This window comes from Prionailurus bengalensis, chromosome B2, assembly GCF_016509475.1.
Source record: "Prionailurus bengalensis isolate Pbe53 chromosome B2, Fcat_Pben_1.1_paternal_pri, whole genome shotgun sequence".
In the NCBI taxonomy this organism is placed as follows: Eukaryota; Metazoa; Chordata; class Mammalia; order Carnivora; family Felidae; genus Prionailurus; species Prionailurus bengalensis.
The window spans coordinates 130,642,189-130,668,785 of record NC_057349.1 but is presented as its reverse complement, the minus strand read 5'-3'; the positions used below and the strand labels follow the sequence as shown (position 1 = coordinate 130,668,785).

Here is a 26,597-nt window from a genome sequence, read left to right as displayed (position 1 = left end):
ATGCTTACAATGCATGTTCCTTAGAATGTATGTGTTTTATTCTAACAAATTACATGTTTGGGGATTTTTCTATTGCATAGGTAGCCTTTACTTTTAGAATCAAGTAACGCAATTCTCAACACTATTTCCCACAGGATGGCTTCAGCAATGGATTAAACTTACTACCAGAATGGTTAAAACCCAGTGCACATATAAAAAGCACATTATTTAAGGGCATGCGGCTAAGTGGATTTGGAAGAGGAATCAAGTAAATACAATAGCATCCAAGTTATTAAAACAAAAGCCTGATAGGCTTCATGTGTATGTTTTTAACACCCAACATCATTTTTCCCTATCTATAAGCTTTCTATCTGTAAAGGAAAAGAATTATATAAATAATAGAGAAGAGAGGGACACACAGAAAGACAGTAGAACAAGAGGAAGAATGCATTCGTTGTGTAGGAGAGAAAATAGAAGAAAATAATAGCTTTATCATTATACAGGCTCTTTTCGTATTTTATTTTCATAAATGTACACTCAAAGCTCAGAGTCTCTCAATGAACACAGCTGAAGAATATCAAAGTCATCTTGTGTTAAAATTACTTTTATTCAGGATGAAAAATACAACATGTAACCAGATTAGATGATAGTCTATGATTAGTTCTTTACCACATATTTCAAAAGAACTACATACTTATTTCCCCTTGTTGTTACTGTGATATATATATATTTTTATTTATTATTACTTAGAAGGTTACAATGTAGTGTTTTATGTAGCTTTTCCTTAATAGCAGATAGAAGACATGTTGCACACAATTACAAGCAGAAAAAAATTAATACGTAACTTTTCAAAGTAAGAACAAGGAAGACACCAAATCTACAACTTGTCGTTCAGAGTTCAGGGAAAGTTTTTTTCTTTAAATAGGTGCTTTTCTTGGGTTTGATGTGGCCTGATAAAAGCTCTAGATTTTGCAGACTGCAGCGGCATAAAGCTATTTCCAACACAATGGATGAAGATGCATCTGAGGTAGAAAGGTGGTCATGGCTTTCCTCTTATATAAAACAATTTTCTTCTCAAAATATCTATGCTGCAAATAGACACCCTTGCCCCCCAACCCACCCAACCTATTCTAAAAGAATAGCAATTTCTAACTTTAAGCCTCCTTCTGGCCAAATCCCAGTTCAAGAGAACCCAAAGTTAAAATGTCCTGATGTTTTAAATGCACATATGCTTGAATCAAAACACGTGATTTTCTCTTTCTTTCTTTCTTTCTTTCTTTCTTTTTTGGTTTCTCTACATTTGGTAATTACATAACACGTTTCAACTGAATCAGTTAAATGTTAAATCAGAAGCCAAACCAAATACCTAACAGCATTGACTCAAAGGCAGGGGTACCACCATCTAGGCATAATTTTATTCCTCTATGGAAGCAGTGACACGGGCTTTTGATAAACATCCTTTCCAAATATACTGATCAAATGAAAAGTAATAAAAGATGTAATCATTCATCCAAAAGGTAAAATGAAACAGGCATTGAATTTGTCTGCTGTCAGGAAGAAAAGAACTGGGAGTTTCAAGAATTACAAATGGCTTGAGTATACATAAACAAAATAAAATTCTCTTCAAAGGGAATTCGAGACAAAGATGTGTTCTGGTAGCACGATTAAGTAAAGGTCTGTTGTGTATTTAATGATGAAAATCAAGACTTAGCAACTAAGGAAATGTTATCCCATGTTCTCTTTCTGTGTCCAAATGAGAATATACTTAAATGAGCAACCTTTGGTAAAAATGATCTTTGAGATTATTATAATGCTGTTCTAAGTCTCCTCTATCATATATACTGGGACATGAAATAAATAAAGAAATCAAGATCTACTTATTACATGGAGCGGGGAAATAAAATGCTGGAAACAAATCCCAGTAGGAATGCCAGTTAGGCCCACAGGACTTTTACTGTGGTTTTCCAAGTGGTCACTAAGTATGATGTCAAATAAAGTTAAGTGGTATGTAAGAGATGTAGCCTAATTCATATACATAAATATTTAATTGAAATATATGACTTATTAATTTGGCCAAATCATGGAAATGAATACAGGAAATCTACGTGGTCATGTGGCTGGTGAATTATAAATAACCAAAACATAATGGTAAAAGAGCGGAAGGAATAAACGAAGTTATTGTACAAGGTTAATATAAAGGAATGTAAAAATGTAACACTGTTTTCTAATTCTTATGCAATTTTTGTTATGGTTAATAACAAGAAGGTATCATATTAGAAAGCCCCCACCCACTTTCCCAATGCTGTATACAGTATACAAATCAGTGACAAATGTAATACCATTTCCAAATACCACTCTGTTCATTAATTTACAGTTGCATAGAAAGGGAAGAACAAAAAAAAAACCCAATAATATATGATTATTATAAAAACAAAATATCCTTTCTCTTTGGATAGTCAGTGTTTTACTCCTTCAGTAGAACACACAGTCAGCGCTCAACAGCATGTTTCAAGGAGCCATGGAGCTTCTGATTAAATGGAACTCGGAATTGGCATTTGCTGAAAAGGGCAACACTGTTAAGTCAGGAAATGTTGACTGGCTAGATGAATACTTCACATTGCCTGTGGGAAGGGAAACAGTGCTGTCAGAACAACATTTACACAGAACATTACAGGTAGCAGAGACCTGTCAACTCTTCTGAGAAATAAAAGTACTTCTTTCACAACTATTCACAGCCCCTTTGGCTGTGTTCAAAGGGGACCCTTTACTTCCATGTAACTTTTGCTCCCTGGGATGAGGTCTTTCTCTTTCATCCCGAAGGCATCTAGTCTGCTTTTTATCATTGCAGCCAGTGTAGAGGAAGTTTGGAAGACTTTTCTCTTGCCCAGGTTGGAAACCAAGTGAAAATAGAGAGCACTCGGCTTTTTCTTGCTGGAGGTACCAGAGATGAGTGAATTAAGCTGGTGCAAGCACTCCATCTCTCCCTGGGGGACTGTGGGAGAGTCTGTGGCTGAGGGGGGATCCTCGACAATTCCAACCAGTCTCCGACCCATGCTGGGGTCCAGACAAGAGGCACAAAAGACATGAATCACAGTTTAAGGGTGTGCAGTGGTGCCAGTTAATGGACCAGGGCCAGTACATGTAGGCAAGAGAGGATATACATCCAGCTCACACTCAAGGGAGTGGCATCAATGTTTTGAAGGGAAGGTCATACAGTTGGATCCATCATCATTAAAACCCATGCCTGTCAATTCTTTTCTGAACGCATCAATATCTGGATCTCCCCTGAAGACACAGGTTCCTCCACAACTGTCTCACATATGATTGTTTTCTATCTCCCACACTCTTCATGTATTGGATACGTCCTTTCTAGGTCCACGTTGTGTTTTTTCAGGCCCTTTTCTCTCTCTCTCTCCACCCAACTTTGAATCCCATGCCATTAGACTATACCACCCACTCTGTAGTCATCTTCTGACCCCTTGGGTCATGTTCCCTTACTTCTTGAAGAATGGCTCACTGTCATCGTGTTAAAACTATGTTTAAATCCTAGTGATTTCACTGCCCACATAGATGATTCTTCCAAAAATCTGGACTCTCAGTTCCTTGAACTCTTCTCCTCCAGAGAATGTGTCCTCCACCCTTGTCAGTCACTCAAAGTTCCAAATGGACCATCACCAATACCTCACCCCCTCCAACACTTCCAATCTCAATCATCCTGCCTCTGACAACCACCTTACTTTCCCACTTACTTCCATTAGGACCCCAACTCCATCCACCCTTTGCTACCACAATCCATTGCACCCCCCCCCCCTTTTTTATCTGTCTCCTGCACCTAACATATCATCACTTCTTTCCCTACAAGCTTCGATACTTTGTTCAATCATCATCATACCTTTGCCTCTTGCCTTGAATTGTTGTACTCTCTTGGCCAAACCAAAACTTCAACTCTGGTTAAATGCAACACTCAGCCCGACTCTGGTGCCTGTGCTTATGAACCTGAACGTGGCGGCCAGGAGACAACACACAGCCTTTGCAGGCCGGCCGTTCACAAGGAGGCACCGTAAGTCATGTTCAACGTTGCCTTGCAGTCACACTATTTCCCTGTTATTTCCCGATCTCCAAGCAGCTATGGCACATCCTCCAGTCTCTCCTCACACCTCTGACACCTCCTCCTGTCCTCACTCTCTGCTGAAGCCCTGGCTTCTGATTCACTAAGACAACACAAGCAATCGGAAGATGATTCTTCATGGAGGTGAAGTCCTTCCATCTCCTGACCTCTCACATCACACCTGCTAATTGGCTTGAGATCCCCTTTTCTTCCCTCCAGGTCCTAAAGAGCAACTGTCTGTGCTTCTCCTTAAGACCCCAGCCCCTCTTGCCATCAAGATAATAACACAGTCAGAATATTAAAGATTAATAAACAAGTTCATGAAAGAACATGTTCTCCAAAGATTTACTATGGTCTTGTGGCTCATTAGTACTAAAAGCACCTGATAAGGAAAACACTGAAAGGTATAAAGCCAAAGCTGCCAACATTTCTCAGCAAATTTTCCCCTCTCCAACCTCAGCAAATTTTTAAATGAAGAATCAAAATGTTTTCCCTCTCAAAGTAACAAAACCACATTGTGTACCGTTGCAGTCACTGCTTTAAGTTAATGTTCTGTGATAGCGACCGTAAGTACATATCTGGGAGAACAGTTGTCAGCCAAATCCACCCAGGGTAACTTTGCATAGTGTATTTGCGGCCCTTAAAAAGCTGTTAGAACACAAAGGATCAGGCACTTGGTATTTTGGGCATCTGGAAGAACTGGCTTGGAAAGGGTTCCCTCTCCCCAGACTGACAAACTGTTGTACAGAATTAACATTTAAACATCAAGCAAGTTTACTAAGTTACATGGGGAATAAAATCTGCACTCAAATCAAAAGCAGCTAATCTGCTTACTCTCCGTTGTAATCGACAACACCTGAGCCAATCAACCCATTAACGCTTACCTGTGGTTTGCTGGGGAGATTGGCTGAAAGAGAAAACAAAAGAAGTCAATTGAAGGCGCTAGGGTTGCTTTGCTGGTTCCCCCTCTCAGGCAAGCAAAAGTGTGGAGTGTATGGCTCCCAGCTGTTAAATGGGTGCTAATAAGAAAATAAGAAACAAGTTTTGGTTCCTTCCTTCCTCCCTTCCACTTTCTCTCTCTCTCTTTCTTTGTTTCTGGCTAGATGCTTTAACAAAGACTAGTTTCTTTTCCCTAGTTTCTCATATCCTATGTCCTAGAAGATATAAAAATTCTACCAAAATATGCAAAACATATGCTGGCTCTCTCAGATAAGTCCATACCGAAGCATTCAGCAAATAACTTGTTTTGAAAAAAAATTCAAAATTTCCTCTTGAAATCATGCCATGTATTTGATTTATGTATCCAAACAGGGCAAGTGTGCATATTTTGCTAACTAGTACAAATTCTGACCAGCAGGTGATTTGGGAAGTGAAGGGGCACGCGTGTTCAGTTTCTGCCCCCCTTGGCTCACACTCGCCCCAGGGGTCTAGGAAGCTGGTGGCAATGTGCTTGCCTCAAAGGGCTGGCCAAATTCCCACAGTCTTCAGATACTTGGGCTAATCACTGTGCCTTGTTGGGGCCCAGCTGAGAGCACTGGAGAAGTCGTTATATGGGGTCTGATTCGCCCTTGCTGCTGAGCAGCTCGAATTCCTTCCTGGTTACAAAAGTGTGAATGCCCCAGGGGACATTGTGAGGGTGGACACGGGCAGGCGGGTCAGAGGATATTCTGCACCCCCGTTGATGGGGACAACTGGTCAAATAAGAACCGTCCCTCATCATCTAGCATGTTGCATTCCTTCCATCTCTCATCTTTTTGTGCTGAAGGGGGGGGGGAAAAAGACATCCACGACCACATAGTGGGCGCTTTGTGAGAAAATCAGAGTGAACGAGAAGGGCAACTTTATGATGCCTGGAGGGAACGAATTAGGCTAAAATCCAGCCAGCCTAGTCCTGCCAGATGCATAGGTCATAGCAGGAAAACATGAGTGGGCATCCTTCCCACTGAGCTACGCTGAGGGAGCGCTCTGTTGCACAAATATCAAGGACACCACACGCACTTACACTTCTCTTACTATACTTCTCTTACTCGTAACGCACAGCTAAACCCAAACCAAAACTGAAGCCACGTTGCTCCAAATCAGCATCATGAGCCCTATAGATTCTTATCAAATAAAAGGCTACGGTACTCCCCTGAACAAACTGCGCCCATATATTTTTAAAAGAAACCAGGAAATGCTTGCATTTTAGTAGGTTTTGAGTTTGTGATGAATGCCACTCAAGTTTAGTAAACACAGGCAACTCACTGTGAAAATATGCCTGTAGATAAAAAATAATTTTAAAAGCATTTGTTGGTCTATCGGCCCCAAATCCTCTCATATCCTCTATATATGGATGACATAAATGAAAACACGGAGAGGATTTTACATTAAAAAAAAACCCACTTATAGCAGTTAGTGAAAATTTTAATATGTCCATTAGTTAACAGACAACACAAATTCCCTTCATTAACGCCTTGCCAGGAAAAGATGAAAATGCCTTCCTCTCAGCTCTGAAACTTAATGTAAATAATTAAACGAAGACTTTAAAAGGCCATAATTCAAGGATGCTATCAGGAACAATGGGTATATTAATTTGAGACAGAGAAATTCTAAAGTGTTATGCACAACAATGTATAGGTACACACACAAAAATGCCATGTTTAAGTAGGCAATTCATGCAATTAGGATTTATGATTATAGTTTCATTTTAATTCCAGGACTGCCCGGAGTGTAAATTCACTTGTGACCATGCTAATTGTTAATCCACAAAGGATCAAAAGTCAAGATTAACATGCAGATCAATTCATTGTATGCTGGTGACAAGCAGTTTTAAAGCTCTCATTAGTAACAGGATTGGGTTGGCATTGGGAGAGTGCCAATCCGATTTGCTTAGAGAAATCCTCCAAGGGTGGTCAGGAAGCTTTGGGAATGCAAAAGTTTATTAAAATATTGCTAGCTGAGCAACTTAAAAGAGGCAAGAAAGCAAATGAACCCTGCAAACCTTCTGTATACTATCTTGGGAAACTTTACCAACTAAACCTTCCTGTTAGAAAATGTATTTATTCATGCATTCATTCAATTCAGAAACATGTACTGGGCACAAAGTCTAAGTCAGGTGCTATATCTTTTCTGCAACAATTTTTAAAAGGTTTAATAACTTTAGACACAATTTTTAAAACGATGTATCAATTTTATAAATAAGCCTTTTTTTTAAGGGAAAGCTGTCCCTATCTCGGAGAGTAAAAAAAAAATTTATTTTTAACATTTATTCCCTTTCGAGTGACAGAGACAGAGAGTGAGGGGGGGAGGGACAGAGAAAGAGAAGGAGACACACTCCGAAGCAGCATACTCATTTCTTTTTTTATTCATTTTGCCTTATAATTATGATTATTTACATTTAATTATATTCTCTTCTAAAATATGCCAGATTAGACTTTTATAACATTTACATATAAGAATATACTACGAAAAACATTTAAGAGTAATTGTTTTGTGACAAACTGTTAAAAAAAATACCATGAATTTTTAATATAAAAAATTTAGGGGCACCTGGGTGGCTCAATCGGTTAAGCTTCAGACCTTGATTTTGGTTCCCGTCATGATCTCATGGTTCATGAAATCGAGCCCCATGTCAGCTCAGCACTGACAATGTGGAGTCTGCTTGGGATTCTCTCTCCCTCTCTCTCTCTGCTCCTACCCAATTCACTCTGTCTCTCTCAAAATAAATAAATATTTAAAAAGTTTAATGTGGAAATTATACATCTATAGACACTGTAAAGCATTTGATTAAACATATTTCCCATCCTAAATCACTGCCAACTGACTTTTAAATTGAACATGTCCATCATGACATTTAAATGCAAACTTATAAATAGGCTTTGATTTGCAGAATTTGTTCCTAACTAATTATTAATGTATTTGGATTTAAGCTGAACTAAAAAGTAATTTCATTTAGAAATTTAATCTTGAAATTCTGTCTTTTATAGTGACTAAGATGAGGTTTTATCTAGCCATTAAATAACATACAACTCAGAATAAAAATCCCTAGAAAATTCAACCTTAATATAAAAGATTTGATCTGCTCATCTACTGTGGCTGTTACAGCACCTAGAAAACAGGCAACAATCTGATAGTGTAGGGGCTTCAAGTGACCCTCTGAAGCCTTTGTGAGACTCCAGAAGGCCAAAAAAGTATGTGTGCACGTGTATGTGTGTGTATGTGCACATACACATTTGCACACATGGGCACATGTTTTTCGGGGGAGTGTAGGGACTGACCTATAATAAATACAATTCAAGAAACATTGAGAACTATAATCACAGATAATAACTGGAAAATGACACATTCCCAAATATAAATATATTTATGTGCTTATAGAATTCTGTACTATGTCCTTTAGGAAAATACTTCTGAAAATTCAGGGAAGACTATATTTCAAAGAGCTATTTCCACTCCCTGCTAATGATGGCATTTTTATAAACTGCAGAACTGTAGAAGTTGAAGCATATTTTTTAATGAAGTCAATATATCTTACTTAACTACCTTCCTGGTGATGCCTTTTTTCATCATTTAGGATGGTATTTGCTGAGGACAGGATGAAAAGGGGAGAGATGAGAAGCAGTTTTATATATGTACTACCATATATAACATATATCTAGTATCTACAGTGGTATACATACATACTAACATCTTACTTCGATGGCTGCCTAGATTTAAAAATCAACTTGAGTGGAAATCACCCTAAAAGTTACAAATAACATATTCAAATTTCTTTAAAAGATTATTTAGGATAAATTGCGGCATTAAGTAGTTAGCATGCATTCAAGTGCACAGCTTCCCTTTGAAACCACCCAAGTGAGAGCTCAGTAGAAACCTTGAGATGACGAGAATGAATTTAAAAAGTTTGGGGGGAAAAATCAATAAATAAGAACATTATGTAATTTCCTCTGGGAGTTGGACTGCTTTCATTTGATTATTTTCTGGCTCTTGGTTGTTCATATGGAAAAGTCACAGGGTCATAATCTGTGAAGCCTTCAATTATTTGGCCTTTATGCAGTGACTGTTTCATTCCATGAGAAGAGAAACCAGAAGAAAGAAAACAAAAGAGAAAAAATATCTGAAAATAATCCCCTCCCAGAACTGAATCTGATGACCTCAAAGAAAAGAGAGTGGGGGTGCCTGACTGGCTCAGTCAGTGGAGCTTGCCTCTTGATCTCGGGGTTGTAGGTTTGGGCCCCATGTTGGGTGCAGGGATTACTTAAAAATAAAATCTTAAAAAGAGAGAGAGAGCGAATTACATCAGAAAAGACCATTTTCATGCCTTGTTGGGTGCCAAAAGCTCTTTTTTGAAGTAATAACACATTTCGTACTACAGTTTGCACTGAAGAGGGTAACTTCTTCTTACAAAGCAACTTGTTTGGTTTGCCTTCATGTTATCCTTCAGAAGGCACAACAGAAACCTCTCAGAGAGCAGCACCATCACCACAGCCAGTGACGCGATGGTATCTAGGCTGAGCTTCATTTGCTTGGTCGACAGACGGAATGTTTGATTTATTTTCAAATCCTATTCAATCCTGTTTCTAATAGTGGCTTTTGTTATCTTACCAAAGAAGACAAAGGGCGCCAAGCAGGGAAGAAGAAATGGAAGGGAAGGTGGAGTGGTAGTGCTGGGGTCTTTCATACTCACGGCAGCAAGATGGAAATGTACTGTTGATCTGCTCCATAAACTCCGTGAGGTCCGTGCTGGTGTCGTGGGGGGGGGCCAGCAGGTCCTCCGCCGCTGGGGCAGCAGAGAAACAAAACAATAGACGTTCCGAAATGAACATCCAGCTTTCCACCAAAACCCAACATTGGGAGAAAAACCCTAATCCTGGCCTCTAAATATCAACATGAAAATAAGACTCTATGAAAAGGACAATTTTGGGGAATAATATTAAAACCATTTTTGTATCAATTTGTTGGTAATATAATTTCATACAAATAAAATGCATTAGATGTCTCTGTAGGAAGACTCCATGTGCCAAGGGAAAACTTATGAGTGAAAAATAAGTTAATGTGGTCATATTATTTCAATTTGTTAGATGAAATTCCATTAGTTTGCATTCCAAGTGTTTTTTTATATAAAAAATATTCTACCAGTTTCTTTTTCCTTCCTTCTTTCTTCTTGGAGACTTTGGCATGGACTAGCTTATGCTGCTACAAATCTAGAGGTAGTTTTGAAGATACTTTTTACCTTGATTTTTATTCTATAACCAAGAGCAAAATAATTAACTTCTTTAAAACAATTCAGATTAATATTAATACCTTAGGTTTCCTTCTGATTAATGCAGCAAAATATATCTTAGAAACAAATTAATTTGGTTAAAATATATGGTCTTCAGTAGAATTTCAGAACTTAAATTTCATCAATAACAAAATGCCATTCCTGAATACTGGTTGACAGGCTTTCTTAGCAGAGGTGACAAGTCCCCTTTGTGACCAATAATAGGCTAGGTGAGACCTTGGCCTCAGACAGGGGCAGGAAGGGTGGCAATGTCTATAGGGATGAGGATGGAAAAAGCAGAATATTCATTCCCAGACCTGGGCAGAGAAAACCACGCTTGGTATATAATATACTTCAGGATTATTTTCTGAATACGTATAAATATAAATTTTAAAGACAGAAAATTTACTTTAAAAAAAGAATCACTCTGAAGGCAAAGGCAAAATTAAATTGTTGCTCATCCCCAAACGAAAAGAGTACTTTTTTCCATCTTTCACCAAAATTCAATCCACTACTATACAGTATATAAGCAAATATATTATAGATTCTTATTCTGGAATGTTTGCTTTTTTGGTCTTGTTAAAATGTCTTTGTATGCAGCTGAGCACGAAGAGAGTATGAAACTCCTTTCTGCTCTAAGGTACCGGGGAGGAAGAACACAGTTGAAAATGAAAAACCAACCAATGGCGAGGCGTAGAGCAGAGCGGGGGAGTTGGCCGGGTCTTAAGGACACCAACCTGCTTGGTGGAACTGTGGGCCAGGGTCTGGATCCAGCGAGTAGGTCAGTGCAGCCTGCTGAGGTGAAGGCCAGGAGGAGACACCGTTGATTCGGGAATCAGATTCCGGCTGCAATCACATGCAGATGTTAAGGCAGAGGAAGAATTCAAATAACACGTTTCTGTTTCTTACTTCCATGGATAACTGAGACATGTAGAGTTCTTTGGTCTCAGACATTCAGAACACATGTTTTCATCAGTCTGGTGGGTTCACTACGATCTCAGCTGAATACTGGGTGGTCTGCTCCCTTCAGTTCGGGCTCCTTGAACAGCTCAGTTGGTTATAATGCAAGATTTATTTTTCAGTGTCAGTTACATCCCTCAATTGTGCTATTATTTTTATGTCAACCAAGTGAATCTAGAAACAGGTTTCATTCATCTGTAAAAAAAAAACGAGCACTGCTTCTCATACAGTAAATTTATCCAATTTCAAAATCAGCTCATTTGTTTATTTAAATCAATATTTCAGTGTGGTATCAGACTTAAGAACACAGTTTTGGATTCACATGCTTGAATTCAAACTCCACCACTCAGTACCTGCCTGAGCAAATTTTATAACCTTCTATGCCTTGGATTCTTTTCCTTTCCTCCCTCCCTTCCTCCCTTCCTCCCTTCCTCCCTTCCTCCCTTCCTTCCTTCCTTCCTTCCTTCCTTCCTTCCTTCCTTCCTTCCTCCCTCCCTCCCTCCCTCCCTTCCTTCCTTCCTTCCTTGAGAGTGAGCGAGCATGCAAGTTGGAGAGAGGAGCAGAGAGAGAATCCCAAGCAGGCTCTGTGCTCAGTGCAGAGACTGATGTGGGGCTCGATCCCACAACCCTGGGATTTTGACCTGAGCTGAAATCAAGAGTTGGATGCTCAACTGACTGAGCCACCCAGGTGCTCTTGTGCTGTGGATTCTTTATTTGTAAACTGGGGACAGACGGTGAAACGATTGCCTGTGTTAAAGGATTTTGTGAGGAGGGTGTTCAGTTAGTGTTTCCTCTGAGATCAGAACAGGATCTGACACCTAGAAAACACTTTGTAAATGCACTCTGCACAAAGCTTTGAAATAGTGATGGATAAATTGACAAGTACATAGTCAAATTAGAAAGCGCGATTCATTTTCCAGGGAGTGCAGAAATTACAATATTCTTGAAGGCGGCTTTTCCATTAGATTTATATTAGTTGAAGTCTGGAGGCTCTGCCAGTTTTTACTATCAGGTAAATTTTCCATCTACTTCTGGCATTCATGCTAAGTCATTAAGGAGAGATAAGAGGTCCACAGTCTGGGATACACAAAGCCATTTAGATATCAGCTATCTCTAAAAGCATTACTGTGCAATTCTGGAGGCACATGAGCCATTAGGCAGCTCTGTCTAATGGGGTGGTGAGAGTCAGGGGGAGGGTGCGGAGTGTGCGTATGTAGAAGAGCCGTTAGCTCTCCAACAGGCTCTGGCAAATAAAGATTGTTTCGTTTCTGCAATGATTCCATCGCTGCACTAGGTTAACGATAATACTTCATATTTTAAATCAGAGATTTCAAGAGAAAATTCATCCTTTCCACCACGGAGAAACTTCAAAATCACACTGGTAGAGTATATGTAGCTTTTCCAGTGTATGTGACTGGCAGGGAGGAGGATTCAAACATTCCAAAGGACTCAAAGAAAGCCAGGCTTTGGGGAACTCTAGGGGTACTACTGTTTTCTAATGGGGCACCCTTTGGAGGCCCAAAATAAGCCTTCCCCAAAACAGTCTAATATAAATTCCGAAACAGTGACACACATACAGAAAACTATATGGTCAAAAGGGGTGATCTGTGGCCTGTTGTGTAGGTAATGCAGAAATTATACTGTTTTGAATGATTCTGACAAGTTAAAAAATACTGACAGCAACTATGACAAGGTGGTTTTCTGAAATTTGAGAAAATCACTGGAGAAAAAGTTGCTTCTGTCTTTGGATAAATCACTTCTGCAGAAAGGCATGCCTAGTCACTGCCTGGGGCCCCATACTCTACAGTCCAGAGAAAAAGGCAAAAGATGACACGAATGTTGGTGTCATATATTTTTCAGGAAAGAGAAAGTCTAGCCCCATCTGTGGGGATTCTACCCAATATGGACCTGTTACCAAGGCGTCTTCATTGCTAGTTCTGTGGCATGACTCCCATTCTTTAACTGCTAGATGTAATCAAGCACTTAATTCTCTATGGCATTGTATCTCTATGTGCAGTACTATCTTGTTATATTTTGTATTATCTTGTCTTGGTCCCTAATAAGACTGCAAGCACCAAAACACTCCGTCTGATGCCTCTTCTATATCTCAAAGGACAGTATTTTTCAAAATTGTGGGCTATTACCCACTGATGAGCTATAAAATTGATTTGGTAGGTGCTGACCAGCACAAAGAAAGAGAGAGAGAAAAAAAATGGAAGGGATGTAGAGATAAAGAGAACACAGGAAAGAATAGAGGAAGAAGGAAGGAAGGAAGGAAGGATAGAAGGCAGGCAGGCACGGGGAGTAAGGAAGAAAGGAAGGAAATTTAAAAGTAGAAAATAAGAGACAGCCTTTCTTTATAATAATTATTTTGTATTTGCCATACAGGTGTGCATTCATCATAATGTAAATTCTATTTCTTATCATCAAGAAAGTATACAAATTGCCATAAAACATGGCCCAGTGTTAGGAAATGATAGCTGCACATTAATAAACATCTGTTACTTAATTTCTTGAAAAGAGCTCACTGGAAGAAAGGCTTTCGCTTGAACAGTTCAGATCACTTCCTTCCCCTTAACCTCTACAGAGTTTCCCACATGTAATGTATGCAGATGTATGTTACAGGGTCTTTCCTTTTAAAGTACTCAGAGCTGAGACAGATTTCAGCGTTACCAAAGAATGGGAAACTCCACTTTTTGGGCGATTGGAGGGTGTGATACTTCCATCTGAAGAGGGATTCCTAAGCCAGTCTTAATCAGGTGTGGAGGTGACAGTCTGCGAGTGAGCCCCTCTGCTGATGCTGAGACCATGCTCCGGGACAGCGATGGGCTGGGAGGGGGCGTGGGAGCCCCACCGAGGTGCACACACTCTACCTGCTCCAGCAGCTGTCGAAGGCGGTGGAGCTGAGACTCCAGCTGTTTATTGTGATCTTCTAAAATCTGCATCCTGGCCTCCAGACGACCTTTGTGCTGCCTGAGGAGTTTTGCTTCTGCTATAAGTTCTGAGTCCTCAGATGTGTGGTGAGGAGACACAACAGAGTCTGGAGGTGACCCGACAGGGAGACCCCTTCTCAGGTGCTGCTCCTTCAGCTGCTCATATTCCACCTGCAGGTTTCTAGTGCAGAAAAGGAACAACTGGAATTACTACTGTGGGCACGGTTTTCTCTCCAAAACTGCCCTCGAGCTTCAGATTGAGCTCAGGAGACTTCTTCTCAGGTAGAAACATTAAACAGTGAGATGAGTAAGCAAGGACAAAGCTATAGCTTTAAGCAAGTGTTCCCTGAACCCTCACGTTCATAATCTGCAGCCAGTGCCCCAGTCTGTTAATCCCCAATAAGATTTTGACTCCACCTTGACTTCTTAGAAACCACTTCTGAAAAGAGAATGGGTAGGGATCATACTGAAGTTATTATTAAGGAATCTCCCATTAGAAGTTTGCCCAGGGGGCACAAATCTTCTCCCAGGTTGAACACACCTCTGTTCTTCCTCCAGGTCGGCAATGATCCGCTCCAGTTCTCCGCGTTCTTCCCTTTCTACCGACTTCAGGATCTGAGCTGGGCTCTGGGGCTGGCTGACCGGGGACTCCCCTCCGAGCGTCTGACAGTACTGCTGGATGAGGGCATGCTCGTCCTCCCTAGGGAGACAAATCACACACACACACACACACACACACACACACACACACACACACACTGAGGCTCATGTCTGGATGGAAGCGAAGTAGAAACAATGACGGTCGGGATGGCTGCTGGGCCAAGTTTGATCTAAAGCTCAATGTTCCTCTATGTCTCTTTGAAACTCTGGGAAGATATTTGGGGCACCTAGCTGGCTCAGTCAGAGGAGCATGTGACCCTTGATCTCAGGGTCGTGAGTTCAAGCCCCATGTTGAGTGTGGATATTACTAAAATAAATAAATAAACCGTATTTAAAAAAAAAACTCTAGGAAGATATTTATCTAAAAGGTAGGTATACTACGCATACCAACATTTCATGCTTTGCCTTAGACTAACACGTACATATCACAAACCTCAGAAGAGATATTCTACTCAGCAGAGGTATCAAATAAGGTACACTACTTAGTTAATATAAGAGATACTTTAGGCAAAATTGATAATCGAATGCCAAAAGAGTAGATTAATAGACTTAATCAAAAATAAACTGCTCTACACTGAATGTATATCCCCGAAATTCATATGTGGAAACTTAAGCCTCAGTGTGATGGTACTTGGAGGCGGGACATTTGGGAGGTAATTGGGTCATGAGGGTGGAGCTTCATGAATGGGATTAGCGCCCTTAAAAAGACCCTCCAGAGAGCTCCCGTCCCTTCTGCCATTTGAGGATACAGTGGGAAGAGGACCATCTATGACCCAGGAAGAAGGCTCTAACAAGACCCCAAATCTGCTAGTACTTTGATCTTGAACTTTCCAGTCTCCAAAACTGTGATAAATAAATGTTGTTTATAAGCTGCCCAGCCTGTATTACTGTGTTATAGCAGCCCAAATGGACTGAGGCCTGAGTTGATTTCACTGTCTTTAGCATTTGGTTGAAAGTCATTTTGTAATGCTTTGTAACCCACAGAATGGAAAAATATAATCCTCATATTCTTTTATTTAAATAACATAACAAAAATGATCATTGTAGATACTCATAAAATATCTGCCATATTTTTATTTGATATTACCATCAATCATTTTGCATTAAAACAGGACATACAGTTATTTACATTCTCCTTCTTTTCTAACTACTGGTCTAATGAATTAGACATATCAATCATGTGGTCGAATCTAACGATTGGCAGAAACGGAAGCAAAAAAAAAAGACAAAATTGATACATTCTTGAGAAGTAAATGCTCAGCATCATGCCTGAAAGGTCTTCCTTTCCTTTATGGGGAGATCCAGTCTGATCTCTCTGTACTCGTGAAAATGACAGACCTCCCGGCTAACGCTAGCTGGAGGGTCCAGCTACAGAATGAATACTTTAGCAGATTGTACCCGGTGCGTTTTGATGGTGTTGGTAAACAAATCCTGGAAGCTATGGATTTATAGGATAGGGCTTCAGAAAAGCATGTAAGTAGCTCTTAGAGTGTAAAACGGAGCTGTCTCATGACAGAACCAGTGCCTGTCAAAGGGACGTGCCTGCAAATGTCCCTTAGAGACTTCACCTGTTGAACTGGGGTCAGAGCACACCCTAATGCAGTCAGAAGGAGTCTGCTGAGCAGCAGTGGCAGTCTGGGACCCCTTACTTGTGCCCTGCAGCTGACGAGCAGCACTTGATACTAGGTAAGATCTCTGATTCCTCTGAGTCTGATTTGAAAATCCAACCCTGTGTGACCACAGTTTACTGTGGTAAAAAGGGGACTTGAAATTGCATCTGAGAGTTAGCGAGCTCATAGAAAAGCTGTGTCCGGAGCACTGAGATCAGAGTGATATGATGAAGCAAATGAAAGAAAAATGAGTGTTAGGCCTGCAGAACAGCCAAAGCCAAGGTTCAGATGAACTACTGATTGGTTTTGTTTGCTTCCTTGATTGGTAAACCCCTCCCTCTCTCTAAATTTATATATGGAGACAATATAAACATTGATACCTGACCTTACCATCCTTCTACTGGCAAATTCAGTAGGGTGAGGAGTAGGACCCTTACCACACAGTTAGAAACTGGAAATAAGGAGCATGGATGGGATAAAGACTGAAAGAAGCTATGACATCACCCTTTGATTACCTTTCCTGAGAAAATGTGGTATCGCTGAAAACTAAAGGTGCCTCTAGAAGACTCTCATGCTTGTTCTTAACTTTAGAAGGATGAGGATAAGAGGAGGGACAGGTATGGGACCACTGTAGGGCAGCAGCATTTAAAAGGTCCTGGGCTGCCCAAGTAGCTAAATCAGACAGAAATGTGGCAAGGATGTGTCTGAGGGGTAGGCGTCTTCCTCATGGGAAATATATGGCCAATGCTCTAAACCTAACTGTATCATGAAGGGGCAGAAGGGGCAGAAGGGACAGAAGGGACAGAAGTTGACTATCAGGCTAACGCATCAACACCGTGTGACACCAAGTAGCTAAGGATGGCAAAACTTAAACACAATGATCCTTATCACCATCAGTGTTTGGAGGCACTTTATCTGGTTCAGGAGAGAGAATCCATAGTGAGGGAGCATATACAGAGAGGAAAAATACAAAGTATAAAGACATAGTGGAGATAAAATAAAGTAATAGCAAAGTAAGAGAGTAACTGAACATTTTGTAAATATTTCTCAGGCTAAAAAGAAAAAAAGAACAAAAAAACTAAAAAGTCTGAGTACCCCAAAAAATAATAACAAAAGAGAAACATGAAATTTCTCTATTTTAAAGAGAAAGCATCACAAGCAATCAACCAAAAATCAAAACGAAAAAGTAGATCTTGCAAACAAAAGCAAAAGGTTTAGCCTCCTACTCTCTGTAATATTCCATGTTGAAAGACTATGGAACTATATCTAGAGTCCTGACCCAGCCATTGATATGACCAGCCAGATAGCACAAATGTGCAGCAAAGCACTTTGTCTATAGAACAGAAGAAAGAAAGCACAAGTAAGGAAAATGCAAAATAGAGAGAACAAAAGCAGATCTTAATCTCAGGGACCGCAATGACAGGTAAACTGATTCTCACATTGGTTAAAAAAAAAAATTTTTTTTTAAGAGAGAAACAGAGAGACAGAGTATGAGTGGGGGAGGGGTAGAGAGCGGGGGAGACACAGAATCTGAAACAGGCTCCAGGCTCTGAGCTGTCAGCACAGAGTCCGATGCGGAGCTTGAACTCACGAACTGTGAGATCATGACCTTGAGCCGAAGCTAGATGCTTAACCGACTGAGCCACCCAGACGTGCACCCCCCCATTCCCGCTGCCCCCCCAAAAACAATTTTATGATTCCTATGAACAAGCACCTAAAAGGAAATGAAGGACTAAAACTAAAGTTAAAAACATATACAATATGAACAAGAAGTGCTAAAGGAAAACTTGGGTCCCGTAAGCTACCTGGTGGGTCTATGATATGACTGAATCCTAGCACGGAGGTCCTCTCTTGTCGGAAGGTACCATCACACCATATATGCCCTTAGAACATTCATGCCAGTAAGCGTCAGACTCAGGGACTATACTTAGTGCTTAATATTAACACAAACTAAATTTTTGCTTTAAGGATTTAGGGACTATCCACAGTGAAACAAATAAACACACAAACAAGTCACAATTAGATCTGAGGTATATTTTGTTGTAAACATTGGCCTAGCTTCATTTCTTCTGGGAAGTTGATAGGGTTTAACATATTATTGTAATTATCATCATCACCACTATCATTACATTCTTTTATTAAGGTACCTGAAAAGGGTTTAAGGCAATTTCTTTAAAAAAAAATAATTTATATATAACACATAATTTTAGCCTTAAGTGTTTTTCACAGATTATTAGGCCTAAAAGTTAAATATAAAAATAAATACATTCAAGCTCTTAATTATATATAGTAAAAACTAAGAGCATACCCTTTAAGTACAGATAGTATGTGAGGTACCAGATTAGGGCCTTTAAATGTCAATAGTGCAAAAATAGAAAAGGTTGCAAAAATACAGATCTGCGCCACTGAAATACCCTCAAATGGACTCTGTTTATACCATATTTAAGTTGTGCATAGTAAATACTATCTGGATTACAAAATTAGTACATATAAGATGACAAAAGAAGTGTGATTCATTCAATGACCTTTTGAAAGAATGCAAGACATAAATAAATAAAAATAACAATAATTTCCCTCCTTTCAAGGGTTATTCCATTCCAGGCTTCAGAGGTGCAAACAGCAATGCCAGTGCGAACCACACCAGCCTCCCAAGTTAGATCTTTCCACATAAAACAGTGTCACTCAAGGGCAGGCAGCAGATGGGGGGAGAGACACCCTGATGGCAATGGCCTTGGGATCTATCCTTCAGTACCTGCCACTGAGATGCCCTAGGACTATCTTAGGTCCTGTTTTCTGTTTGACTCATGGATGCTTAACTCCTCCTAAAAATTAATGTCCTCAAAATTAATGTCTTTTTATATTATCCAGAGCCAGATTTTCAGGAGGAAAGGGAGCACTGGGAATTGGGTGTATGTGGGGAAGAGCTGGGAGACTGATTAACATGTAGGCTGGGGAGGCAGAAGTCCAAGATGCATGGGAGTGCAACAACTCATTAACCAGCTTCACAGAAGATGAACGCAGTCGGGAGCCAGGGAATTGGTTCCACAGACCAATTTGAGGGACAGAAAAAGGCTCAAACCACAGGTTAGGATGGCTGCTTTTCAAGACACAAATGACAAAAGGACCTTGGGTAACTTACAATCCCAAGTTCAAATCTCAAAATTCACACCTCAAAGCACAGGGATCTCTTTGATCACCTATGGCTGAGACCATCCCAAAGCACCTTTAGGAGATGGGTCTTAGAGGGGCTGAATTACAAACTCTCCTGGTTAGGTCTGGACTGTGAAGCAGAAGCGTGCGTGCAGATGGGCAGGAGCAGGACAAGGAATGTGATGACCCCCAGGGGGAATGAAGATGCCCTGACCTGCCCCCCACCCCCCACCGCAGTTCTCCCATCTGGGAAACCCTCCTCCACGGCACAGTGAGCTGGTCAGGGGTGGTCGGGAGTGCCTGTGCTGGGAGCCAGGCTGCCTGCACCTGAGCTCCACTACTGACTATGAAACCCTGGGCAAGCTCCTTAAACTCTTAGGGCCTCAGTTTATTCAGCCGTAAAATGGTGGTCACAGAAACACGAGTAGCATCTCAAAAGGTTCTGTGAGGATTAAATAAGTGAAGATGGCAAAGTGCTTAGTGCAGCGTCTGGCTCAATATGCTCTGCACGGAGGGAGAGATGGTGGTTGTTTTGTATCATCACTGTTGTTATTCAAAGGAAACCTAGTAATATTTTTATGACCTAGACTGGAATAACAGAAACCTCCACTCAAAAGGGCCTGGAGGAAAGGTAGAGAATTCAAGAATGAGAAACATTCCAAAACGTATTGTAGAAATTTGCTAACTAATACCATCTTTTTTTTTTTTTTTTTTTTTTTTTTTTTTTTTTTTTTTTTGCTTAAGGCACTCTGAGTTAGCTTTTAGTTTTTCCCAACGATGAAAATTGCTAAGATCTGATGCTGGCTGCCTCAGGACAGACCTAAGAGCGAAACAGAAGAGCTGTCTTGAGGAGACACCGAACCCTCATTTAGAAGCTGGCGACACTGCTGGGTGGTGCAGAAAACTGTCATCTATCGTCTCAGGATTGTTTCATGACCCTGTCGATGCTGGACTTTAGGAATTTTCCAGGGAAAGGCCAGGGTTACGGTGTGCTACATACTTCCTGCCACTGCAGGAAGGTCCCGTAAGAAACAAATACACCGGGACCAAAGAAGGAACGGTATGACGGCATCCTGTTGAGAGCAGCAAACGTTTCTTCCAAATATCCCGTGATCCAAGATGCTACATGATTAGATAGGAAACACAGAAGGGCAGTCAGAGAAGCAAATAGTGGGGCTTGGGTCCTAACCCTTCCGTCACAAATTCTGAGGAGTGCTCTCAGCCCAAAGAAGGTAGGCATCTTCATTGGAAGACTCTATCCACTGGGAGAAAAGGTATTTATTGTAGCATGTGTAATACTTACTTTGTCAAGTCGATAGTACTGGTTACATGGAAATGCTTAAATAAGTAAATATTACACATTTAAGTGAGGATGGTGGACCACCCCACGTCACACCACTGGATTCCAGATCCAGCACACGACTTCAATGACTTGGTGTCCTTGTTTGCAATCTTACTCAAATGGAGGAGTCACTGCCATGGTCGCAGGAAAAGAATCCCAGGATATTCAGTAATTCAAATGGTGAAAGGGCAAAGGGCTTCCCGGACTGATCAAAATAAGATTTACTAACATATTCACTAAGAAAATACTAATGCACCAGGAACTGGAAAAAGATTTCACTTTAGTGGCTGATAGATATGTTCTTATAGTGTTAACTTAACTGAATATTACATTTAAGGAAGAGTTTGTTTCCTTGACTTTTCCAGTAACTAGAGGCCACCTGCATTCCTCTACCTTTAAATTTTTTCTTTTCTTTTTTTAAGTTTTATTTTTGTTTTTGCAGAGAGAGAGAGACAGAGACAGAGACAGAGCATGAGTGGGGGAGGGGCAGACAGAGAGGGAGACACAGAATCTGAAACAGGCTCCAGGCTCTGAGCTGTCAGCACAGAGCCTGACGCGGGGCTCAAACTCATGGACAGTGAGATCACGACCTGAGCCAAAGTCAGACGCTCAACCGACTGAGCCACCCAGGTGCCCCCATTCCTCTACCTTTAAAGCCAGTGGCGTAGCATCTGGAAATCTCCCTGTATCTGACCTCTTTCTTTCATGGCGATATCCTTCTCTAACTGACCCTCCCCACTTCTTATAAGGACTCATGGGATTATATGGGATCCACCCAAATCTAGGATAATCTCCCCATCTCAAGATACTTAACTTAATCACATGTGCAAGTTCCATCTTGCTATATAAAGTGACACCTTCTTAAATTTCAGGGATTAGGATGTAGACTTCTTTTGGGGGTCATTATTCTCTCTACCAAAAATGCCCTTCCCATGCTCTTCCTCTGTAGAAACACTTAATCATCTCTCCTCTAACCCATAAGACTCATGAAGACAGTATTTACATCTATAGGCTTTTACAGTACTGGGTATATGGCAGTGGCATGCTGATAAACATTTAACAAGCTTTCCAAAAAATTAATGAATAAAAAGGCACTGAATTGTAGCCTTTGCAATTTCTATGGTTTAAATACTCTCACCAAGGCCAATTTCAAACTAATGACTTTACTGAATGTAGAGTCTGGAAAAGACACGCAGTTGCACACCATCTGACAAATACAATTAATTACCCCAAGAACACAGAAATAGTACAATGAGGTAGACTAAGGCATGGTGAGTTTTGAGTATTACCTTCATTTTCATTTGACTCTAATTTATTTAATTGTAAGTGTATACAAATTAATTTCTGTAATGGCTCTGTTTAACAAACAGCCTACAAACTTCCTGAAAATGTATCCATCAGATCTCAAAACTGGCCCTAGCACATAACTGCATGGTGGGTATATAAGAAACATTTGTTGGACAGATGGATGAGTTAATATGTCTAATGATGGTATATTAAAATGTATTCAGCTTGTAGTCATCTGATTATTGTTTTTTCTCAGACATCAGTAATAAATTTAAAAAGAGTGTTTATTTTAATTTGAAGATAGGATGTACTAAATTTGAACATTACCTTTACTCTGTTCAGAGGGCATGACAAACACATTTTAAAGAATTTAAATTTGGTTTTAATTATTTTGGTCTTTATTACTATTTTTTTATTTCATCTAATTCTTTGGCTATTATGAACCTTGTAGAAATTATGTTGATTTAGGGGATACTCCAGATATCTAACTGCTTTATATAAAATACATACTAGTAGCTAAATATGAAACAAGCATTATAAATATTCTATTATCTTGGTTTGGGAATTGTTTCATATTCATAGTACATGAATAATAATGCACAAATCGCAACTGTATTCTTGTAAAGTATTAACATGCTAATGTTTGAAATTTAAAATTGAAAAACCTAATACATTTTTATTTATAAGCTTAATGATAGTAAAACACTTTTAAAAATATTGGTAGGAAGCTATTCTGTATTAGAGTGCTTAAAGTATTTCAATTTGGCTCTCTCCATGGCCTTTTTTAGTGTAAGACATCTGAGTATTATGTTCTGTAACTTTCCTGTCTACCTACAGCTTCCCACCAGATCCAAACAATGAACCTGCCTAAGTCAAGTAAATGTGACACTATTGAAATCTCTTAGATATCATTCAAAATGAAAAAAAAATGTTAATTCCGAGGAGGGGGAAGAAAAGGGAAAGGTCCTAAACAATATTACACACAATAATAGGATAATCAGAGATAAAATATTTGCCTAGAAAATTTTTCTGAGAGTATTTTTCTAAAGTTAACGAGGCTTTTCCTGCTTGCTAAGATAATAAAATATTGGCAAGAGAAACAATATTTTTCAATGAAGAGTGGGGACTGTATGTCCAAACTTGTGTGGGTCATAGTTGTTAAATGGCAGAGATGATGGAGAAAATGCGAGTCAGCAAAAGAGGATTTTACAGAAGGGCATCATTCTATGGAAATGCATCTGTTAATTATCAACAAGAAGTATCTGACAAATGGAATGAATATCTATACCTGTATTTATACATAAAACAATCCGATCTTCCTGAGGCAGATTAGTTGATAAATACAGGATTTTTTCATTAACTTACATGAAACTAAATAAATAAACATATCCAACTTATGTTATCACGGCTTGAGAGCATAAAATCTATGCAGACATTTTTGTAACCACACTTATCAATTTTGATTGGGATCAAAATTCAGAGCCACAATCAGTGAAGATTACTTCCGACAGCCAGGACACAGAAACTAGCCTTCCCAGGCGGTGCTAATTTCATGTTTTACTTACACACTTCCTGTGGTAGAGCTGCTATCAGTGAGGAAAGACCCATTAGTCCTTTCCATCTGGGCCAGGCTGAAGAATGAAAAGAAAGAGGTTAGACAGTGTGGCCACACGGGGCATGGTCAGTTGGAGGTCCATTCTCTGTTTTTCTCAAACTGTCATGATTCTGACAAAATAGGAAAAGGTCCAAATCTCCTAACAAGATTGGAAATTTAAAATAATACCTCATCTTGAGTTACCTTTCTACCACCACTGTCTTTAGACTTGTCGGCCTCCATCTTTTACCATGTCATATAGGCTCTCAAGGGACCTAGGCGCCTAACTGATTTCCCAGACCCTCCGGTTTGGTTTTCATTCTCAGAAATCTGATTATGCTCCTCTCCTGCCTAAAGACTCTCCATGACCCCCCTTTAACTAAAGATATAGCCCCACTCCTTAGCAAGTGGGCCTTCTTTATCTGACTTGAGCTTCTATTCCTTCACTCCTCATTCCTTTATTTGCAGTTCTTTAAACAAGCCATGTTCTTTCCCAGCTCAATGCTTTTGAGTACATTTTTCCATTAATCTAAGCCTGCCTTTTCCCAGAAATTCTGTCTGGCTGAGACCCAGTTTGAATGTTACTATTTATATGATGCTTAAACTAACCTCTTTAGGCATAGCTACTTGCTAGCACCAGAGATAGTTACTATACCCTTCGTTTATGAAAGTTTATGCATGCCATCAAGACCAGACGATACTTTATATTGTTTAAGGACTCTAAAATAAACCTCTATAATAAAGCATTAGCATAAATTTAATTACATATGGTAAGTCACATGTGCACCATCTCCTGAGAACACTTTCAATTCTGACTCTCATTCATTAAACTGGGTTACACTATCTAAATCCTGTTTTGTATGGTGTTTGGATTCTCATGAGCTCAATAATCACATCCCATGGAGATTTACTCTTCACAGAATGTATGGCAGGTATTTGGTAAAGTGCAAACTGCAACATGGAAAGATGAGAGCCCAGGTTCCAAATATAATGGAATCACGACTCTCACAAAACATCCCTTAAATCAAGGCATGTTAATGCTACAGGATTCATACAGAAATAGATACGTTCTGGGCGGCAGCGCAGCAGAGGGCTCCCATCAAAGTCTCTTACCGTGTGGCATACTGTTCTATTCTGGAATGGGTGTCATCATGAAACAGCTGAGGAGACTGTGAGGGGCTATAAAAGAAAAAGCAAAGAAACAGTTTTATGTTCCAATATTGACAGATGTTGCCATTAGGAATGTTAGCTTGGTTAAACACTGAATTTGCCATGCAAACAAACCATGAGGATTGTTACCCAGGAGGTAGACTATTCTCTTAGTTCACGAGTTTCATAATCACCCCCCTGCTAATGACACCGATCAGAGTGCCGGCTCCTGCAGACGGAGCTGTGAATACTCACTCATAGTGCTCTGGCCACATGCTGATGAGTGTCACAGGACTGCAGAGGGGGAGAGGGAAACAGAAGTCACGGAACTAGCACTCGAGAGCGATTTCAGACAAGAGCAGCGGGAGGCTGGGGGAGAAGGCATTCTCAGCCGCCTTCTACTCTCACGTTTGGTCGCCCCGAGGTGCACCGGGGGGGGGGGGGGGGGGGGGGGGGGGGGGGGGGGGGGGGGAATCAAAAGTAACACAAAGTCCCTGTTTGTTCTGGAGAAGACGCTGTGTATTCAAGTGCCTGCGGGAGCTTTTCACAAATATTACAGGATATTTGTTACAGGACAGCAACCACATCTTGAAATGGTCTTATTGGAAAAAAAAGAAAGAAACAAAAATGCTCCTGCAGTAAGTTTAAACATGATGCTCCATAATATACCAAGGGATGATGCAATCAGATTTTTGTTCTTCCCGGAGAAGAAACTTGGTCAGAAAGATAAAGTTAAATTCCAAAGACTATACTATCCACTGATGGCAGCGTTGCAGTAAAATGAGACTGTTCTGATTCTTTGTCCAGTTTTCAATGTAAAAATCCGAATCCACGTGTACACAGAGTATCACAACTCACAGAGACACTGAAAGCAGATGTTACCTAGATCCTCTCCCCTATACCCAGCCCCAAATTTTTACATTATCAATAAGGCTGAAAGCAACTGGATGGTGATACGCTTTCTTCACACAAAATTCTTTCTGGAAGTTGAATCTCTGAAACTGATAATATCAGGAAATGTGTTCGGCTTGAGTCAGGCCTGACTCTGGAGCTTGATCATTCAGTACCACTCCTGACCCTGGGGGACCCTAGGGGAGCTACTGATGAATATGGGAATTTTAAAAGTCTAAAGGAAATGAGTTCTCTATTTAATTAAATAAGTCTCCTGCAAGAGCTCATGTTGATTGAAACAAAGGAGGAAAGTTTAAATCATTCTAGATCTACTTGATTCTATTTCTATTATACATACAAACTTAAGAAAAAGTTAATGATCTCATTATCTCCTGCTGGAAGCACAAGTTGATGTTTGAATAGCAAAGACTAAGAGACGAAGGGCATCTTACTGGGATGAAAAACTAAGACTATTTGGACCTCCTTTCAAAAACAGGCATTTATCCAGGCCGTGTCTGTCAGAATATCTGTAAATAGACTTAATCATCCACATGTAAGATAGCTAAAACAACAATGAAACAACACAGTATTATTCGGTGGATACGGATGTTAAATGTTACGTGAATGATTTACTATAAACTTTCCAAAAAATAATAACTCCTCGAGAGCATTTCTAAAACTCAAGTGTACTAC

The 26,597-nt window shown here is 40.0% G+C and overlaps 1 protein-coding gene across 9 annotated transcripts in view; it reads right to left on the bottom strand.

Moving 5' to 3' along the window:
* Positions 1–567: 567 nt before the first annotated feature.
* Positions 568–26,597, bottom strand: part of UTRN (utrophin) — a 478,053-nt gene continuing 452,023 nt past the window's right edge. For 5 of the 9 annotated variants that reach the window (XM_043592533.1, XM_043592530.1, XM_043592531.1 and 2 more), the window contains 9 exons: positions 25,269–25,307; positions 24,978–25,043; positions 23,836–23,901; positions 14,763–14,921; positions 14,162–14,402; positions 11,066–11,174; positions 9,753–9,845; positions 4,972–4,994; positions 568–2,600 (listed from right to left, as the gene is read on the bottom strand). In XM_043592533.1, the coding sequence (XP_043448468.1) occupies positions 2,592–2,600; positions 4,972–4,994; positions 9,753–9,845; positions 11,066–11,174; positions 14,162–14,402; positions 14,763–14,921; positions 23,836–23,901; positions 24,978–25,043; positions 25,269–25,307 (805 nt within the window). In that variant the 3' untranslated portion in view covers positions 568–2,591. Of the gene's footprint in view, positions 2,601–3,796; positions 3,842–4,971; positions 4,995–5,014; positions 5,107–9,752; positions 9,846–11,065; positions 11,175–14,152; positions 14,403–14,762; positions 14,922–23,835; positions 23,902–24,977; positions 25,044–25,268; positions 25,308–26,597 lie in introns of those variants that run through there. The other 4 variants (XM_043592534.1, XM_043592538.1, XM_043592532.1 and 1 more) reach the window with 3 other exon arrangements.